The sequence below is a fragment of the Lissotriton helveticus genome, chromosome 1_1 (assembly GCF_964261635.1).
Source record: "Lissotriton helveticus chromosome 1_1, aLisHel1.1, whole genome shotgun sequence".
Classification (NCBI taxonomy): Eukaryota; Metazoa; Chordata; class Amphibia; order Caudata; family Salamandridae; genus Lissotriton; species Lissotriton helveticus.
In genome coordinates this window covers 577,899,900-577,920,043 of record NC_136057.1, presented here as the reverse complement: position 1 = coordinate 577,920,043, position 20,144 = coordinate 577,899,900, and the positions used below count along the sequence as shown (strand labels likewise).

Here is a 20,144-nt window from a genome sequence, read left to right as displayed (position 1 = left end):
CTGTATGGAAGATACCACTAGGCGTTGAGATGCCAAGATTCGGATGGCACCGAGGTGATGTCTAGCAAGTTGTGCCACTGGTGTGGCCATCGTACAATGGTAAAAGTCGGCGTGGGGCGCCCTATTGGCCTGTGAGATGGTGTCAGTAGCGGACTGATGTGCGAATGGGGCCAAAGGCAGCGCAACAATATTTTCTGACTGACACCACAAGGCGCTGAGATGCCAAGATCCGGATGGCACCGAGGTGATGTCTAAGTTGCGGACTGATGTGCGAATGGGGCCAAAGGCAGCGTAACAATATTTTCTGTATGGAAGATACCACTAGGCGTTGAGATGCCAAGATTCGGATGGCACCGAGGTGATGTCCAGCAAGTTGCTGTACTGGTGTGGTCATCCTACAATGCTGAAACTCGGCGTGGGTTGCCCCATTAGCCTGTGAGATGGCGTCAGTAGCGGACCGATGTGCGAATAGGCCGAAGGCAGCACAACGCGCCAAGATCCGGATGTCACCGTGGTGGTTTCATAGTTGAGAGGCACTTCATCTGCAGTGGGGCGCCGAGATCCGGATGGCACCGAGGTGATGTCTAGCAAGTTGCTGTACTGGTGTGGTCATCCTACAATGCTGAAATGTAGTGGGGCGCCCCTTTACCGTTTCAGTTGCCATTCAGCTGAGTTTCGGCTGCTCTTGATGCTACAGCGACAGGCGGCTGCAAGAGGACTCTCAAAATGGCGGCCTGGTCTTTGGATTTGGGCCTGGTCCACTAAAATGGCCCTGGGACACCTTAGAACTCGGACGCTCGATTTTTTTTTCCTTTCCTGTACATGCAAAAAAAGGTAAATGCCCGGTACGTTACACGCTTCATCTGCCACGATGAACTCTCCAGAGGAACCGAAAAAAAATATAGTTGTGGTAACTATACCATGCATCGTCATATGGAGAGGTGGCACCAATTAATTATAGTGCTGCATAAAAGAGAGATTTGGAGGAGAACCCCTGACCTGCTAGTACATTCATCAAAGAAGTGGCACTGAGAGCTTCAGAGGCAAGGGAAACGGTCCCAAATATTTAGAAGAACTTTGGAAAGATTAAAATGACATGTTTAGATTGTGGTAAATTAATTTCATGTGGACAGATGAGTGTTACTCTAATAAATACAGCATATGAACATCATCATAGTCGATGGTTGGTAGAGACATTTTGACTATATCCTGGACCTGCCCGTCCTCGCCCAAAATGGCGCCGGAATAAATGGGACTCGTAACTCCTTGTTGTGTACTGGTTGCAGAACCTTGAAATCACGAGATACGTATGCAGTTTTGAAGCACATGGCGGGCGGGGACGAGAATTGATTGAATATTTCGACATCCCTATTGATATTAAGTTCTGATGTGTTATTGATTACTGTACTGTTGAAAATTCGAATTAACGTCACCCATGGTACTTGCCCGCAAATGTATATCTAGATAATTTTATTGTAACTGGCCCTGTCGTCTTTTAATTACAAAATGTACGTCCACCGATTCCGTAACTGTTAGACACCTTAGTTCTTGCAACCTAATGGCCCGCCCGTTACGTTCCTCTACAGTGTAAATGTCTATTCATCATATACGATTACAGTTTGCTCCATGGCAGGCCCACGTGGTTATAGGCTCGTATTTGTATAATGAAATTTTCACAATAAAGGTTTTTAAAAGAAAACATGGTAGTAGTCTATACATTGGTAAAGTTTTTAATAATAGTCACTGTTTTAGAATCATTAAAAGGCAAGTGAAATAAAGCAGACCAATTACATGAAGGGTAAAAGGTATAATACGAAGGAACGCAGTAAAGAAAAATGGTCAAGGGCTGTTGTGTTTTCTATTCCTGCAACATAAAGTGATCGATAAGAATCTCATATTCAGGCGTATCGGCGACTAAGACAGCAGGTCGACCCTCTTTTGCTCAACGGCTCCGTCATGGGACGAAGAAACGCTCTTTTTCTCGAAAAAAGAATATATTTTACTTGCAGGACAGTTGTAAAATTTCCGGGAAAGTACATTAGCCTGGAACATTATAACATATATTTAAGAAAAAATAATGTTCGGAAGTAATTAAAAGCGTAATTTTTAGGTGATATGACCAAGCCTTTCATCATTACAATAAGAAAAGTAAAATGAACCAATGAAAAGTTTTATTAACAAGTCACATGACTTGTTATGCTTACGTTACGCGCTGCGCGCCCCGGATGACTTCCGGATGCGCTAACGCGGCGCGTCATATGACGCATTACGCGACAACGCAGGTCCAGAATATAGTCAAAATGTCTCCACCAACCAGCGGTCGAAACACAACCCCTTTCAGCAGGCTAAATAGTTCTGTTAAATGACAACAGAAGGGACAGGCAACAAGAACCATCAGTCAAAGAGGGGAGGGCTAGTTCTTCTCTACCGGGTTACATTGGGGCGCTACCGGAACTGATCGAATTGGTAGTCTACAGTGTTTCTGGATGTTTCAGACTGAAGCTGGGGTTAGCATGAGAGCAGCACCATTACGTAGCTCCGTTGTGGCCATTCCGCAACCAATCATGGCAGCCGCTCTTTATCGTTATTTTGGGCGGGGTGGGTGGCGGAGCCGAGCTGTTTTGCAGCCATCATTGTGTGGAGTTCAGTTCATCTCACTAGTTTTGTATTTGTCATGAGGGGTTGTTCCTAATGTTTCTATTTTAGCGAGGTCAAAAAGAGATCCCATTAGTGGCCTACTGATTTTACTCGATTCCTTTTCTTTTTTTTTTACACGATTTTTCGTTATCTGCAAAGACTAAACAGAGTATTGCGACTCTGTGTTTGTTTGTAAATAGAGAATGAACCAAAGAGAACTAATTCTAAAACAGTAAATACTTGGATAACAATCAATCAAATGGAGAGAGAAGCAGGCACGACGGATTACAACGGGGGCAAAGGCCTGCGTTAACTACCTTTCACTATCTGCAAAGAGAGAGTACTCCTAATAGAAATGAGGGGGGGGGCACCATTCAAAGCAGATCAGTGTGCATAAACACGAAAATGTTTTCACTTACCACGTACTTGACATTCGACAGCTTATGATATTTGCTATTAAAAAACCATTGAAATTCACTGAAAAAACCATAGGTTATAGACCATATATAGTTAGGAATTAGCATTTACAAAACCTTGAAAATTCACTGAAAAAACCATAGGTTATAGACCATATATAGTTAGGAATTAGCATTTAAAAAACCTTATTTTACTCACACAAAACCATTGAAATTCCATATATAGTTAGTTGCACTAACTATATATCGCGCACCCGCAATCCACTGCTGATCATGTCACATATTACATCATTCATGACATGGTCAGTGACATCACTGATGACATCACTGATGACATCTCAAATGACATCACTGATGACATCACTGATGACATCTCAAATGACATCACTGATGACATCACTGATGACATCTCAAATGACATCACTGATGACATCACTGATGACATCTCATTTGACATTACTGATCACATCACTGATGACATCATTCATGTGATAATACGATGAACCTCTTCAGACTCTAATATAACCTTAGATACACTCAGTGTAAACAGACACTCACAGACTGTCACTCATCCATGGAGTTACTCACACACCTAGTCAGTCATGCAAAGAATCAATCACACCTCCATTTCCTCAACTATACAGTTATACACACCTTACTTATTCAAACATATACTAACACATATTTACTCTATTATACAATCCCTGATACAAGTTCACAGTGATCCATACAGCCACTCACACATTCACTGGCTCTTATGCACAGTTATTTATATATGTCAACTCTCACATGTACTGTGTTTTACATATGTACTTACTTTGACATGCAGCACTGAGATATCCATTCACTCACCAATACACTCATGCACACAGTCAACCGCCCATACAGCTGTTTCCACATGCTCTTTTGAACCCATACATCTAGTGAATCAACTGCTCACACATCTATGCACAGAGTCATACACCTCCCAGCCACCCACACACACACTCAGTCTCCCATACAAATACTTGGGCAACCAATCAATAACCCATATAGTTACTCATATAGCTACTGATCAACACATGCAGCAGTTTACAGAACAACAGACATAATGATGCACAAATTAAGACAGTTTAGTCACTAACCCATGCACTCAGTGAGACACATTTAATCACTCACTCATACAGTCAGGCATGCACCTACTAAATCCTTCATCCAGACACTTATACATCCACTCATTCTTCAATATGTAAGACATATTTTAACTTTACAGAATTATACAGTCACTGGATGACGTCATCAGTGATCTCATCAGTGATGTCATTTGAGATGTCATCAGTGATGTCATCAGTGATGTCACTGACCATGTCATGAATGATGTAATATGTGACATGATCAGCAGTGGATTGCGGGTGCGCGATATATAGTTAGTGCAACTAACTATATATGGAATTTCAATGGTTTTGTGTGAGTAAAATAAGGTTTTTTAAATGCTAATTCCTAACTATATATGGTCTATAACCTATGGTTTTTTCAGTGAACATATATATATATATATATATATATATATATATATATATATATATGTATATATATATATATATATATATATATATATATATATATATATATATATATAGATATATATACATATATATATACATATATATATTCACTGAAAAAACCATAGGTTATAGACCATATATAGTTAGGAATTAGCATTTAAAAAACCTTATTTTACTCACACAAAACCATTGAAATTCCATATATAGTTAGTTGCACTAACTATATATCGCGCACCCGCAATCCACTGCTGATCATGTCACATATTACATCATTCATGACATGGTCAGTGACATCACTGATGACATCACTGATGACATCTCAAATGACATCACTGATGACATCACTGATGACAACATCCAGTGACTGTATTTTTCTGTAAAGTTAAAATATGTCTTGAGTGGATGTATAAGTGTCTGGATGAAGGATTTAGTAGGTGCATGACTGACTGTATGAGTGAGTGATTAAATGTGTCTCACTGAATGCATGGGTTAGTGACTAAACTGTCTTAATTTGTGCATCATTATGTCTGTTGTTCTGTAAACTGCTGCATGTGTTGATCATTAGCTATACGAGAGGCTATATGTGTTATTAATTGGTTGCCCAAGTATTTCTATGGGAGATTGAGTTTGTGTGGGGGTGGCTGGAAGGTGTGTGACTCTATGCATAGATGTGTGAGCAGTTTATTCACTAGGTGTATGAGTTCAAGAGTGCATGTGGAAACAGCTACATGGGCAGTTGACTGTGTGCATGAGTGTATTGATGAGTGAATGGATATCTCAATGCTACATGTCATAGTAAGTACATATGTAAAACACAGTACATGTGAGAGTTGGCATATATAAATAACTGTGCATGAGAGCCACTGAATGAGTGAGTGGTTGTATCGATCATTGTGAACTTGTATCAGGGATTGTATAAGAGAGTAAATATGTGTTAGTATATGTTTCAATAAGTAAGGTGTGTTTAACTGTATAGTTGAAGAAATGGAGGTGAGATTGTTTCTTTGCATGACTGACTGGGTGTGTGAGTAACTCCATGGATGAGTGGCAGTGTGTGAGTGTCTGTTTACACTGAGTGTATCTAAGGTTATATTAGAGTCTGAAGAGGTTTATCGTATTAGCACAAGAATGATGTCAAATGAGATGTCATCAGTGATGTCATCAGTGATGTCATTTGAGATGTCATCAGTGATGTCATCAGTGATGTCACTGACCATGTCATGAATGATGTAATATGTGACATGATCAGCAGTGGATTGCGGGTGCGCGATATATAGTTAGTGCAACTAACTATATATGGAATTTCAATGGTTTTGTGTGAGTAAAATAAGGTTTTTTAAATGCTAATTCCTAACTATATATGGTCTATAACCTATGGTTTTTTCAGTGAATTTTCAAGGTTTTGTAAATGCTAATTCCTAACTATATATGGTCTATAACCTATGGTTTTTTCAGTGAATTTCAATGGTTTTTTAATAGCAAATATCATAAGCTGTCGAATGTCAAGTACGTGGTAAGTAAAAACATTTTCGTGTTTATGCACACTGATCTGCTTTGAATACTGCCCCCCACCCCTCATTTCTATTAGGAGTACTCTCTCTTTGCAGATAGTGAAGGGTAGTTAACGCAGCCCTTTGCCCCCTTTGTAATACGTCGTGCCTGCTTCTCTCTCCATTTGATTGATTGTTCTCTTTGGTTCATTCTCTATTTACAAACAAGCACAGAGTCGCAATACTCTGTTTAGTCTTTGCAGATAGCGAAAAATCGTGTAAAAAAACAAAAGGAATCGAGCAAAATCAGTAGGCCACTAATGGGATCTCTTTTTGACCTCGCTAAAATAGAAACATTAGGAACAACCTGTTGAAAATAGCAATGCGTATGTACATAAGCGGCGTTCATTTGTGTTCACAGTACCCCTTGTTGATTGTTTCAATCGAGCATTGAATTGTTCGAAGTTAATTCTCTTAAGGATCTTCTCTACCTGCAAACGAGGAAGAATAGGAATATTCTCTCTCTCTTTGCAGATAGTGAAGGGTAGGTAACGCAAGCCTTTAACACGTCGTACCTATTTCATTCCTCATTGATTGATTGATTGTCCGAACATTGACTGTTTGGGAATTAGTTCTTTTTGGAGGTATTCCCTGTTTGCATATAAACGTAGGAAAATCTTTGCAAGTAGTGAAAGGGTACGTAATGCGGACCTTTCTCCCCCGTTGTAATCTGTCATGCCTATCTACTCCCCACTGATTGATGCACCTTTTTCACCCGGACCATTTACTAGAGATACGTCATCTGGCCCGACCAGAGAGCACCCCTAGTGAAAAGGACATATGCAATAATAACGAAGTGATCACTGTATCCTGTTAACAGAAACTTTACCATGAAACAACCTGGAAAGAAAAAAATAGGAAAACGAAAATCAGTAGGCCACTGATGAACATGAACTTTTATTAAACAACAAACAAAGAAACGATAACATAACGTAATGATAAAACCTATTAATGTCCTAGAAACAAGAAAACGTTAAAGTATGCCAGTGGTGAGAGACCAGAAAAACAGTCCGAGAAACCAAATCACCCCTCGCTGTCCCAACTCATGCACTCTGAAAGTTCAAAGTTTTGAGGAGTGCTTGTAACATTGTCTGAAGCCTATTTGCAATTGCTTCATCTTCACTATTCTTAAAGTAAGTGGGGGCTGTTGTGATGCGGTGCCACCCTGAACCGCTTGACGGAGGCCCCCGAGGGACGGTGTCATGTCGCGGACTCGGAGGGGGCGCTTGGCTCCGGCCCCCTCCCCAAGTCGTGTTGCCCTGGTGTGGCCTGAGATCGCCCCCGACATAGGTGGCCGGCTCCCGGGGTCAAGCGGAACTTTTTTCCTTTTGGTGACTCTTCCATTCTTCACCTTGTCCCACAATCCGTTTCACCTAAAGACACGCTGTAGTGGGGCACCCCTTTTCCATTTCATTTGCCATTCAGCCCGCTTTTGCTACACTGTGCCTCTTCCGCTATTCAGCTGTTTACCGCCCGCTCTTTCGACTACAGCGTCTCGCTCACCATGTACTTGAGTTGCTCCCGCTCTTGCGGTGCAGCGATAGGCGGCTGCCACAGGACTCTCAAAATGGCGGCCATCTCTTCAGATTTGGGCGTGGTCCACTAAAATGGGCCTGCGACACCTTGGAACTCGGACGCTTGTCTGCTAGAGCTTGGGCTCCATTCTCGAAAGCGTCCCCTCATCCTTGAAGATTCTACAAAAGTCTTGGGGGCCCCCGACTCCCGCAGGCTTCTGGTGGGGAGCGCCTAGCATGATTGCTCGTGGAATGGCCACGACGGAGCTACGAAATGGTGGTGCTCTCATGCTAACGCCAGCTTCAGTCTGAAACATCCAGAAACACTGTAGACTACCAATTCGATCAGTTCCGGTAGCGCTCCAACGTGACCCGGTAGAGAAGAACTTGCCCTCCCCTCTTTGACTGATGGTTCTTGTTGCCTGTCCCTTCTGTTGTCATTTAACAGAACTATTTAGCCTGCTGAAAGGGGTTGTGTGCCGTCCGCTGGTTGGTGGAGACATTTTCACTATATTCTGGACCTGCGTTGTCGCGTAATGCGTCATATGACGCGCCGCGTTAGAAAGTTTAATAAATTATTAAACACAATAAACAATCCTTAAAAAAAAAAAATTAAAAAAAAATAATCAACAAAACCAACAATCAATTAACAACAGTATTTGAAAAGTCTATCATTCATTTTTCATTGCAGTACGCTGCCCAGAAAGCTTCCCGGTTCCCGGACCGGGCGCTACCCACGCAAAAAAACAAAAAAAAAATTTTTTTTTTTTGCCCCGCGAGGCCGTTTTAAAGCCTCCACATTAAACCTAGGGGGTCAGGGAGGATCTACTATGCCCCCTTATGGTTATTTGCCCCTTTGTTTTGGCCTCCTCTTGTCTCTCGATCCTACCGAGAGACAAGATGGCGGCAGCTACGGACTTTTTGGAATGTTGACAGACGCCAGAGAACCAATCAGCTTCGCTTCACAAAGCTCCGTTGCGCGAAAAGTACGCGTCCTGGAGCGCTGCCCGGTCCGCTGTTACAGATATATATCTTTTTTTAAACGTTAATTTCTCAAAATCCACTGGAGCACATATATTGAGACCTACAAAAGGCACATCGGGCTACCAGTCCCTACAATTTTGCCAAGTTTCGTGCAAATCTATTCAGCCGTTCGGGCTAAAAGTGAGGCTAACCGCCCTATGGAAAAATCAATGTTAAAAACACGTTTTGGGACCCCCCTTTTTTCTCGGCCCCCCCTTGACGAAACCCCCCCAAATTTTCAGGGGCTGCTCAGAAACAAAATGTGCCATTTTCCTGAAAATTCCAGCCAATTCCGTCCACAAACGCCAAAGTTATTAGACATAGAATTTTCAAAAAACCCATAGGGAAAAAATCCTAACTATATATACCTACTGGCGACCGCCAGTAGGTAATATATATATATATATATATATATATATATATATATATATATATATATATATATATATATATATATATATAATCCAAAGGCGAACATCAGTAGGTAGTTGTAGTTAGGACTAAAGTTTCCATAGGGAAAGAGTTTTTTGTTTTGCAAATAACTTTGGCTCTGCTGGTCAGATCTTCGTGAAATTTCTGCAAAATTTCTTCTTTGTAGTGCAGCTGCAGGGTTTGAAAGTTATGGAAACACAATGATATATCCTGAGCTCGGTAAGCTGAAAGAAATAATTTTTTAGTCCATCAAATCCAATCAGAGAAACTAGTGATTTCTTATGTCTTCTTCATTTATTTCCAATTTGATACGGAAAAAACTTCAATCTTCAACCAGAAAACAAAACAAAAAGCCGTTGCCAACACGTGTTTCGTCTTGGTATGGTAACCAATGACTTCTTCAGGGCTGAAATAATTACAATAGAAGCAGTCATTTATCTAGTAAAGTATATAAACACATATCAAACATTAAGACCACACCTAAGATGACAAATATCAAACAAAGTGGCTATAGTTGTAAGTAAGTAAGGATCCATAATCCAATTCCATAACTTTCAAACCCTGCAGCTGCACTACAAAGAAGAAATTTTGCAGAAATTTCACGAAGATCTGACCAGCAGAGCCAAAGTTATTTGCAAAACAAAAAACTCTTTCCCTATGGAAACTTTAGTCCTAACTACAACTACCTACTGATGTTCGCCTTTGGATTATATATATATATATATATATATATATATATATATATATATATATATATATATATATATATAGATATATATATATATGTATATATATATGTATATATATATATCTATATACCGAGCTCAGGATATATCATTGTGTTTCTATTTTACAATAGTGATTGGCTCCTCTCATCACATTGTTTGGTCTATGTTGGGTGTCAGAGACCTTATCCTTGGAGTTCGAACAAATATTGACTTACACTTGTGTATCTTCCCAGCGCAATTTATACTCATTTCACCTGTTTCGCTTTGTATTTGAAAGTTATGGGGTGATCCATCAGCGGGGCTGGGAAAAAAATGGGGGTCTCAAAACATGTTTTCCCCATTTTATGTCTTTGGAGATTTTTCATTTTTTGAACCTGACTACAGCCCAAACTGCTGAATGGAATTACACCAAATTTGGTCCAGAAGGCATGCTTTTTGTAATTTGATGAAAACCAATTCAGTAGTTTCAGAGATATTAAAGTTTAAAAATTATAGATATCTGGGAGCTCAACAGCCTACGGAAACCCTCCTGAAATGTGATTGGCTGCCAACACTTCGACCAGGAAGTGTTGGCAGCCATCTTGTGGCTCAAATGAACAGAGTCCCACTAAAAATGGAAACAAAAAGAAAAAGGGGCAATATAGAAACAACCTGACCCTTTAGGACTGTTGGGGGTCCCAAGGGGACCATCCAGGGCCAGAAAAAAAGCATCTTAATTTTAAATTTCCCATAGGATCCGCAGATCTGTCTGATAATGAAAAAGAAATGAAGTGTTGCTCCCGTGCTTTGTTTGTTATCTGCCCCTGGGTAGGCCAGGTCCCGGAGGCATTGTTTTAATAAAGGAGGGGGAACCGCACGGGTCCCCCTCCCCGGGCTTACTATTGCCCCGGGGACCACCACCTGGGATTAGAGTTTTATAAATGGGGGGCTCTTGGAGCCCCCACGCTCCAGGGACGGCCACATCTCTGGGGCACAGATCCCCCCACAGTCCCGGGGCCAACAACTCCCCATGGCAGTTAATTTAAATAATGGACCTCCCGACAGCCCTGGGGAGGTCCTGCACAGGGCAAATTTAAACAAAGGAGGGGGCCGCATAGCTCCCTCCTTGAGCCAAATAGGGCCCTGGCGAATGCCCCCCCCTCCCCCCCCACCTCTGGCTCCTGCAATGTTACGGGTTGCCCATCCAGGGACATCGCTGTTTGCTATGGCTTGGCGGGAGCACGCTGCACGCCAAGCCTCAGAAAAACTGCTCCGCTTAGTGCAAGCAAGAGCAGAAAATGCTCTTGTTTGTACCAAGTGGAGCAGAACTGCTTTTGGATAAAGGGAGCTGCATTTTAACAGCTCCCTCTGTCCAAAAGCAATCCCAGCTCCCGCAGGACAGGCTTCCCCCCACAATCCCCACCATTTAAAAAGTGGGCTCCCTGGGTGGGTCCAGGGCACCCACACTACAGGCCAGGCCCTGGGTGATGGCGTCCCCGGGGCTAAAATCGGCCTGGGAGGAGCCACGCAGCCTCCTCCCCTTTTCTATAAATTTATTTAGAGGGGGAGGCCCCAGGGGATGCGTTCTGCAGTGCCAGGAGTGGCCTGGGAGGGAGGCAGCTTTGATCAGCTCCCTTAAAATAAAACATAAATATAATTATGGAAAGGCCGGGTGATGGAGTCCCCAGGCCACAATTGGCCCAAGAGGGGAGCCGTGCTGAGCCACTTCCTTTACTTTAAAACAAGTCATTTAAACAAATAAGAAATGCCGGGCCCCTGGGGATGGGGTCCCCGGGGACATAATCGGCCAAGAGGGGGCCATGCGCCCCCTCCTCATTCTAAAAGATGCCTGGTCCCAGAGTCAGGGGGTCCCAGGGACCAAATAAGCCCAAAAGAGCGAGCAGGGTAATAATACCCTGACCCCACAGATATGGTGGGGGGTCTCTCAGGCACCACCACCAAGGGTCAAAAGTATTTTTTAATTTTGACGCAAACTCCGAGTCGATATGCAAATCTGTGGCAAAAACTTTTTTAAAAAGCAAGTGCAGGTCAGGTGGGCCAGGTCCCAGGGACATATGCTAAATATAGGAGAGAGTGCACTGCCCCCGCATGATTTATCAAAGCCCTCGGGACTCCCATCTCCACAGGGCTTATTCCAAATATGTGGGGCCCTGGGAACCGCCACATCCCCGGGGCAAATTAAATTAATATTGCTGGGCGTCGCAGAACTCCATGCCAGGGAGACCGGCTCCTCCCCAGGACAAATGTTAATAATATGGGGGGTCTCACAGACCCCCCTGCCACATGGACTACCACCTCTCTGGGTCACACAGTTTTTTGTTATTATGCGGGGAAAGTAAGAGGGCGTCTCCCGCTGCCCCAGGGGCAATCACCTCTCTGGGGCACATATTTTATTACAAAAAAAGTGGGGGATGCCCTATGGCCTCCCTAGTAGCCCCAGGGAAAGCTACCTCCCCGGGGCACAAATACAATAATTCAGGGGGTCTGTTGCAGACCACCTGCCCTGGGGACCACTACCTTCCCGGGGCAAATTTGAACAAAGGAGGGGGCCGTGTGTCCTCCCACCAGGAACCCTACATGGCCATGGGGGCCGCCACCCTCCACGGCTGGCCCTCAGCAATGTCCCGGAGTACCCAGCCCCGGGACATTGCAGTTTGCTCTGGATTGGCAAAGCATAGCAAACAAGTGCTCTGCTTTCAGCAAGCAAGATCACAAAATGCTTTCCCTTGCTGAAAGCGGAGCAAGTGTCTGTTTCCCAGCCCTCTTTCTAGCAAGCAGTGAAACAGATGCATTGCTTTGGGATCCAGGGAGCTGCATATTCCGCAACTCCCTGGTTCTCAAAGTAATGCCGGCTCCTGCAGAAGATGGGGAGCGGGCAGGGACTGCAGGGGGCCTTCAGGCTCCCAACGCAGTCCCCAGTAAAGTGGCCAGGCCCTGGGGGTTGGGGTCCCCAGGCCGATATTGGCCGGAGGAGGAGGGCTGTGTGCCTCCCTCCCCTTTTTAAAAACAAATTATAAAGGCCTGCCCTGGGTATGGGGTCCCGGGGGCCAAAATCGGCCTCTGGAGGGCAACCACCCAGCCCCCCTCTCTTTGAATTCTAAATAAGGGGATGGGGTTCCTGTGCCAAAATCAGCCCGGGGAGGGGGCGGCACACGGCCTCCTCTCCTGTTTAAATACAAAATATAAATCCCTGGCCCAGAGGATGGGGTCCCCGGGGTCACAATTGGCCTTGGAATGGCAGCCACTTGGCCCCCTCTCTTTGAATTGTAAAAAAAATAAATAATAAAGGCCGGGTCCCAGTGGATGGGGTCTCTGGGGCCGAAATCGACCTCTAAAGGGCAGCCAAGCAGCCCCCCTCTCTTTAAATTATTAAAAAATAAGTAAAGGCCCGGTCCCAAGGGATGGGTTCCCCGAGCCCTAAATCGACCTGGGGAGGGGGGGGAACGCAGCGCCCTTCTCCTTTTTAAAAGCATGCTATACAGACTTGGCCCCGGGGATTGGGTCCCTGGGCCATAATCAGCCTTGGGAGGGCAGCCATGTGGCCCCTTCTATTTTAATTATAATAAAACAAAAATAAAGGCTGGGCCCTGGGGGATATGGTCCCTGGGGCTGACATTAGCCTGGGAGAGTGGCCGCGCGGCACCTCCCATTCTTTTTTAATACAAAAATAAAAAGAGTCAAGAACTCGGGGATGTAGTCTCCGGGGCCCAAAATGTTCCAAGGAAGGTGGGCCATAAGGCCTCCCTTCCTAAAAAATACAAAAAACAGAACATTTAAAATGGCAACTTGCTGGGGGCCCTGCTCCCTTTCTCCACCACTCTGAAAACGCACCACTCAGTGCACTGCTGGTGGCCATCTGAGGGCCCCAGGACTAAAGTGGGCTTCTACCCCTAACCAGTAGTGCACCAGGAGGCACATTTGCAGAATGGTGGAGAAATGGGGCGTGGCCTCCGACGACCTCTCTGCAATCTTCCTGTGTGGGTCTTACTGGAGGTAACAGGAGGGCTAGTTGGCCCAAAGCACCCTCAAGAGCCATGGAGACTTCATCCCCTACTGGTAGTGTGTTAGGAGGCACGTTTGCAGAGTTGTGGAGAAAGGGGTCATGGCCACCGAAAACCTCTTAGCATACCCACTGTTTGGGACTTGCTGGAGGTAACAGTAGAGGTAGTTGAGCCCCCAAAACTGCTTCAGTGTGTTGCTAATACTTTGGGTACTGTATGAAAAATCTTCATACATTTTTCCAAAACAGTGCTACGTTTTTGCCTAATTTGCATATGGAAAGTTTTTGGGGTGTCCGTCAAGCAAGGTCGAGGAAAAGGGGGTACCAAAATGTGTTTTTCCCATTCATTTTTCCATAGGAACTTTAGACACAGCTACAGCACAAAGTGCTTAACGGATTTACACCAAATTTGGCAGAAATCCATATATTAGTTCAGAAAGAGTGCTTTTTGTGTTTTGGTGTAAATCCGTTCAGTAGTTTTGGACAATCTAAGGCTAAAATAATGTATATATATATATATATATATATATATATCACACCTTGTAGGATCCTGAGATCTGATTGTCTGCCACCATTTATTTATTTATGTATTTATTCATAGATTTATCAAGCGCGCAGCTACCCCACAGGGTTTCCCAGCGCTGGACAAGTGGAGGCAGGGCCATGCAGGTGCTAGGCAACTGGCCGGAAAAGAGTCAGGCCAGGTCGCTGAAAAGCAGAGTCTTTAAGTGCTTACGGAAACCATTTAGGTCAGGAAACAATAGCAGCCATCTCTGTACTCTGGACTCGGTCCTGAACCCAGATAACATTACAAAAAAAGACATAAGGAGGCAGGGTACGCATTCCCTGACAACCTACGCCTGGACCCTGTACGTTTTTATTTTTATTTTGCAGTGAACTTGCGGAGGATCCATGAGTTCAAAAGACCTGTTTCCCACACATTTAAAAAACCCTGGGTGGGCCAGTGGACAAGGCAAGGGATTTATTCAAAGGAGAGGTGAGCACTTGGCCACCCTCCCCAAGCTTCCAAGAGGTCACGGGGACCATGTCCCCCGGGGACGATAACTTAAATAAAAGGGAGCACCCTCCAAAAGCCGGGGGAGGCCCCAGAACCCAATTCCTGGTGCTGATTTTCAAATAAAGGGGAGGGGGTCCAAGTGATCCCCCTCCTTAAGCCATTCTATGGCCCAGGGGATCTCATTCCCTGGGGCCAGCTCAGTGACGTGTCCCCGGGGACAATTTCTGATTTCCTTCCCTGAAATGTAGGCAGGGAAAATGTAAAGTTCTCCCACCAGGCAGTAGCACAATGCTGCTCCTAGCCAGCATTTCCCTGGTCATTCTCTCTGGCAGGAAAATTATTTGATTGCTTCCACCCCACAGTACTAAAAGAAAACTGTACTTGCAGGGTTGGAACAGTGTTGACTCCCACTGCACCTGCACTGGGTGCAAGTAGGAGATCAGGCTGGGCTACAGGAGCCCTAGGCCTCCCCCCGCAGCCCTCAATGAGGGACAGACATTGGGGTGTCCAGGGTGAGCACCGTGTCACCACATTAACAAAATAAAAACCTGGACTAGTTGTGGTGAGCCCCAGGCATGCTACCTTATTATAAAAAAAGAGAAAATGCTGGCAGGGTCACGGAGGCTCCCTCAAAGTCCCACAAAAAAATAATGGTGTGGGGTGCCCCGGGTGGACACTGGGGCCTCTCGTAAATAAAACAAATGCCGGCTCCTGCATGGCTCAATGGCCTCTTGCAGAGAGTCGGCTAGGCCGCAGGGGCTTTGGGGCCCCCTCCGCAGCCCCTTATATAAAAAAAAATAGTGGATGTCCCTGGTGGGACCAGGATACCCAGAAAAACAATTATTGGCAAAGCCAGTAGAACATGGCAATCTGAGAGCAATTGGCATTGTCAATGTCATTGTGCAGCCGAGATCTATACATGTATTTTAGAACAGCCCACTGCTATTTGTAGTGAGCTTTTAACTAAACATCAGCCATACACCAAATTGAGGGACAATAGATGAAGTGCACACTCTCAGAAAAGAAAAGGAAAATTGCTCTATCCGTTGGTACCTCTGACGGTCATCCACAGCTTGGATGACCGTCAGAGGTACCGACGGATAGAGCGGTGCCTTCTTTTCCCCTGAGCCGTTGCCAGGTGAGGTGAGGAATCTTCCTCAAGCATTTCGGATACCGTCAGCTGTACGGGTTTTGCAGAGGAAGGATTGTACATTCCGGATTACAGGTGATTCGTTGTATCGTTTCCAACGATTTCAGATGTACTTGTATTTATCATTATATGTATTTACTTTTTTATTTTTCACATTTGCATTAGCAATATAGTAGTGGTCCTGAAGAAGGCATTGGATATAAAGTTTTCTGTATGTGCTGAAACATGTTGACCTCTTTTTCAAACACCAGACAGTTATTTGTTACAGGCTGTGGTTTGCACTGTTTTTAGTTGGGACTGTGAGAGACAACAATAAAGGTAGGGTTTCTCATAGCTCGATTTTAAATTAACATCTCACCTTATTATTATGCAATGCATTTTTTTCCCACATAATTCAATCGCTCTCATCTGGTAATTTAGACAGGAGTACAGTTTCTCTCTCTGGCTACTATAAAAAAAACATCCTCGGGCTCCCCCATCCTTCTGATGGGGTTGTAACCCTAAGTGTCACTAGCGTGACATCAAGAGAAGACACAGATGATGAAGCATGTCACCTATTGGTGAGTGATGGGAATCCGTTCACTTAAATAGGACTTTCCATTGCAGTGGTCTTAATCTAGGCATTTGGCATACACACAAAAATATCAGCTTTCCAGAGTTCGTAGTGTTCAGAGTATTACTTTTAGACCCTTGGATATTCGTGTTGTATAATTGAAGGGAAGGGTGCCAGACATGTTAGGATAAGTAGTAACTCCTACCCGGGTGACTGTAACAGGCATTATACTGGTCTACGTGTCCATCTTATCAATAGGCTCCATTTGGCACAAAATGCCACCATGTTTTCTGAGTAAAACAATGTAGGCGGTGCAAATCTCATGCTAGGGACAACTTGCACTGGTCCCTGCAATTAATACAACTTGGTTTAGTCCAAGCTGAGTAGACTAGAAGTGTCTGCACAACACCCTTCAAGTTTGTTTCACCTCTCACAACCTGACGTGTTCCAATGCAAAACAGCTGCTCATAGGGGGTGAACAGTTTGGGGCCGTAGACACGAAAGCTTTGAATAGCCTTTTCACTGAGCCACTTGCTTGAGACATGCCTCCTCACTATGTGTGTTCACTGTTTCCCTTTTTGCCCTCCCCAAGTCCGACTGACCAGATTCTTGAGATTTTGTCATAAACTTGCTATGTAATTGCCATTATCATTATTAGTGTTAACACACCTATTGGATATCTCATTTTTTTCTGGTCAGAATGCAAAATAAGTATAATATTGAAAAATGCAAATGAATGGTAAAACGCACGTGTGAGATGTGCCTTGTGTAAATGACTACCGTTGTGTATGGTATCGTGTGTGGGTGTAAATTATGCTCTGTGCTTAATGCACATGTATGTAAATTGTGCCTGGAAAACAAAAAGCGAGCAAAGAAAGTGTACAAACTTTAAATGTTCTCAGTTCTCTGGATTCTGAGCTGCGAATTTATAACAAAAGTGTTAAATAAAGTGCAAACCACCAAATGTAATGAGGATGTTGGGTGTTGTTGCCCCACTAGCAAGACCATGTAAGGGCAATGGACAGCTTGTCATTTACAATCTGCTGACAGACAGCAGCGTGTATTACATACATGTCGTGCTCCGTAATACTAGAACCACGTAAAATGTTGATGCAACTGGAATAACCACTAGCGAAGTAAAGGATGTCCTTTGAGATTCATTGTACCTAAATGTATTTTATGTATATATTCTAAAAAATGGCATGGAACTGACCCTCCTAGACGTACTTTGGACACCCTGGTCTTGCTTTTACGGCTGCTCTTTTCAGACATTCCGTGACATATGTGTTCCATTGTCCCCAGCATCGGGTACACACGATCCTGACGGCGGACGTGGTGATCGTCATGAGGAGGGGGATCATCTTAGAATACGACACGCCGGAGAGTCTGCTGGCGCAGGAGGATGGGATATTTGCGTCCTTTGTTCGCGCTGACATGTAATAGATTCCTCCCACTTGTATTTTTCTAACCTTTATAAAACGAAGCTTTTATATTTTCTATTCAAAAAGACTTTCAAGTAGGTTTATGAAAAATATTCTTCTGCTGCTCCGGGGTCTTCTGTTTTTTAAAATATTGCGATGTTTGTATCATAGCAATAAAAGCTTTTACTTAACGAATGCATAAATATGTACTTTGCATGTTCACATCACTTGTACACTGCAATATTTTCTATTATCCGCATTCAAAACTTTCCAGGGCTGGAGTTTCAAAAAGTGTATAACTCATGCAAAAAAACTGTTTAGCTTTTTATATGTTATGTTCTGAAATATTTTTATAATGCCGGGTCAAAGATATGACGGTCCCTTTTAAACAGATAATACAACATGACCGTTTTTGGTGGCTGACAAGGTCTTAAATATCTGTTTTTTTGGTTTACATTGTGTCTCAAGTTGTAAAAATGCCGTAGCTTCCTCCACAACACACTCAGGTATATTTTAAAGGGGTTCCTCCTGAAGAGAAAGGCCAGTATCTGTCAGTTATTGTAATAAGACAAGAGGGGAATCTTTTGGACTATCTTCGGGTACTTGTTTACTTTGTAACATGTTTATTTCCAAAACGAAATGCATCATGCCAGATCACATCAATAGGAGTGTGGCCTGTTCTGGCTTAGAAAGTAGTGTAGATCCGCAACTGGTCAAAGAGAGCATGTGACACTTTAAACCCCTCCTAAATGAGAAAATGAGCAATAAAATAAATGCATTGATTTCACACAAAGTTTACATGCACTTGTTTTTACTTCTGCCTGTGTGCCAATTTGTCAAAAATCTGAAATAAAGCGATGTTCATGTTTACTTATTCTCTATTCTGTCGTAGTTCAAGCATGTATTGACTTTTTCACGTGGGAACACTGTGATTGTCAAATATTAACACAGTCATTAGTGGTCTAAACATCATACAAATCATAGACACCCGTAATATTATATACCCATTTAACAGGTATTGCAACAGTGTTGATATTTCCACATCGAATGTCACAATGCGACTACCCGACCCTCCTATGTCATATTTCAACTTTCACATTGCCCTCTGCCCACTACATTTATTTATCCCTTTTTCAACCCTATTGATTGTTTCAACGCTTTCTACACCATTGATTTGTTTAGAATACCCATCCTTGGCTGTCCAATCCTTATGATCTCACTTCAGCTGGAAAATGCCCCTGCTATAGTGTAGGGTACCTTTAATAAATTAGATCTTAGACCAGTGTGTTAAGTCCGTAATGGACATTTCATTATAACCTGCCTATCTACAATAACGTTCTTTCAGTAATATTTTTGCCTCTGGTGTTCACTTATCCTTCAAAAATATACCCTAGATGCCTTCCAATTGCTGTAGACCATCATTTTATTTACACATAGGCTTTCCTATTTTCAGTTTCTATTTTTGATAAATTCTGGTGGTTTTTTTCCAGCGATTTCAATACCTTAAAAAACAGTGGTTATCAGTGGTTACACATTTCTGTGCCATTAAAAACAGCAGAAACATTGTTTTTCCAGTGTTTATGGAATTCTTTCTTTTATTATTACTTGCTTTCTGAACTGAAAGTGCATGGTATATAGACAGTGTACGCAAAATTTATATGAGGTCCAAATACGTTTTTACAAATAAAACTTATGGAACTACACCATACAATATTTCTTCAGTGAGTCTTTGGTCATGCGCGATAACTCTTTCCTTCCCATGTAAACTTTTATCTGTGATAAGGCCCTCTCAACATTGGCTCTTGAGACGGGCAATGCCAAAACAGCCAGTACTCAATTTGCTAACTCTGGCTAAATGACACAGTTGGGTTGAATCTTTCTTTGATGCCACACAAAGCACAAAATAAGAAATAATTGCATTTTTGTTCCTACGCATAACTAAATTAGGCACAAGAATGGACTACAAAGTCAATAGCATTCTTCAGTAACTCTGAAAATTGTAAATATGCTTTCAGCATACCATATAGCAAGTGGCAAGGATCTCTTACAGGGAAGCACTTCAGCTCAGGTGTCGATTTTGACAGATCAGGAACAACTTTTTCATATACGTAGCTGATTCACTGCAAATACAAACAACATCACTCTGATCTTTGTGGAA

General features: G+C 43.2%; 1 protein-coding gene across 6 annotated transcripts in view; it reads left to right on the top strand.

The window, feature by feature from the left end:
- The window catches only part of ABCC9 (ATP binding cassette subfamily C member 9), a 1,243,587-nt gene extending 1,224,731 nt beyond the window's left edge, over positions 1 to 18,856 (top strand). For 3 of the 6 annotated variants that reach the window (XM_078674078.1, XM_078674076.1, XM_078674073.1), the window contains one exon: positions 17,868 to 18,856. In XM_078674078.1, coding sequence (XP_078530204.1) covers positions 17,868 to 18,005 — 138 coding nt within the window. In that variant the 3' untranslated portion in view covers positions 18,006 to 18,856. The remainder of the gene's footprint in view (positions 1 to 17,867) is intronic. The other 3 variants (XM_078674077.1, XM_078674075.1, XM_078674074.1) reach the window with 1 other exon arrangement.
- Positions 18,857 to 20,144: the final 1,288 nt, after the last annotated feature.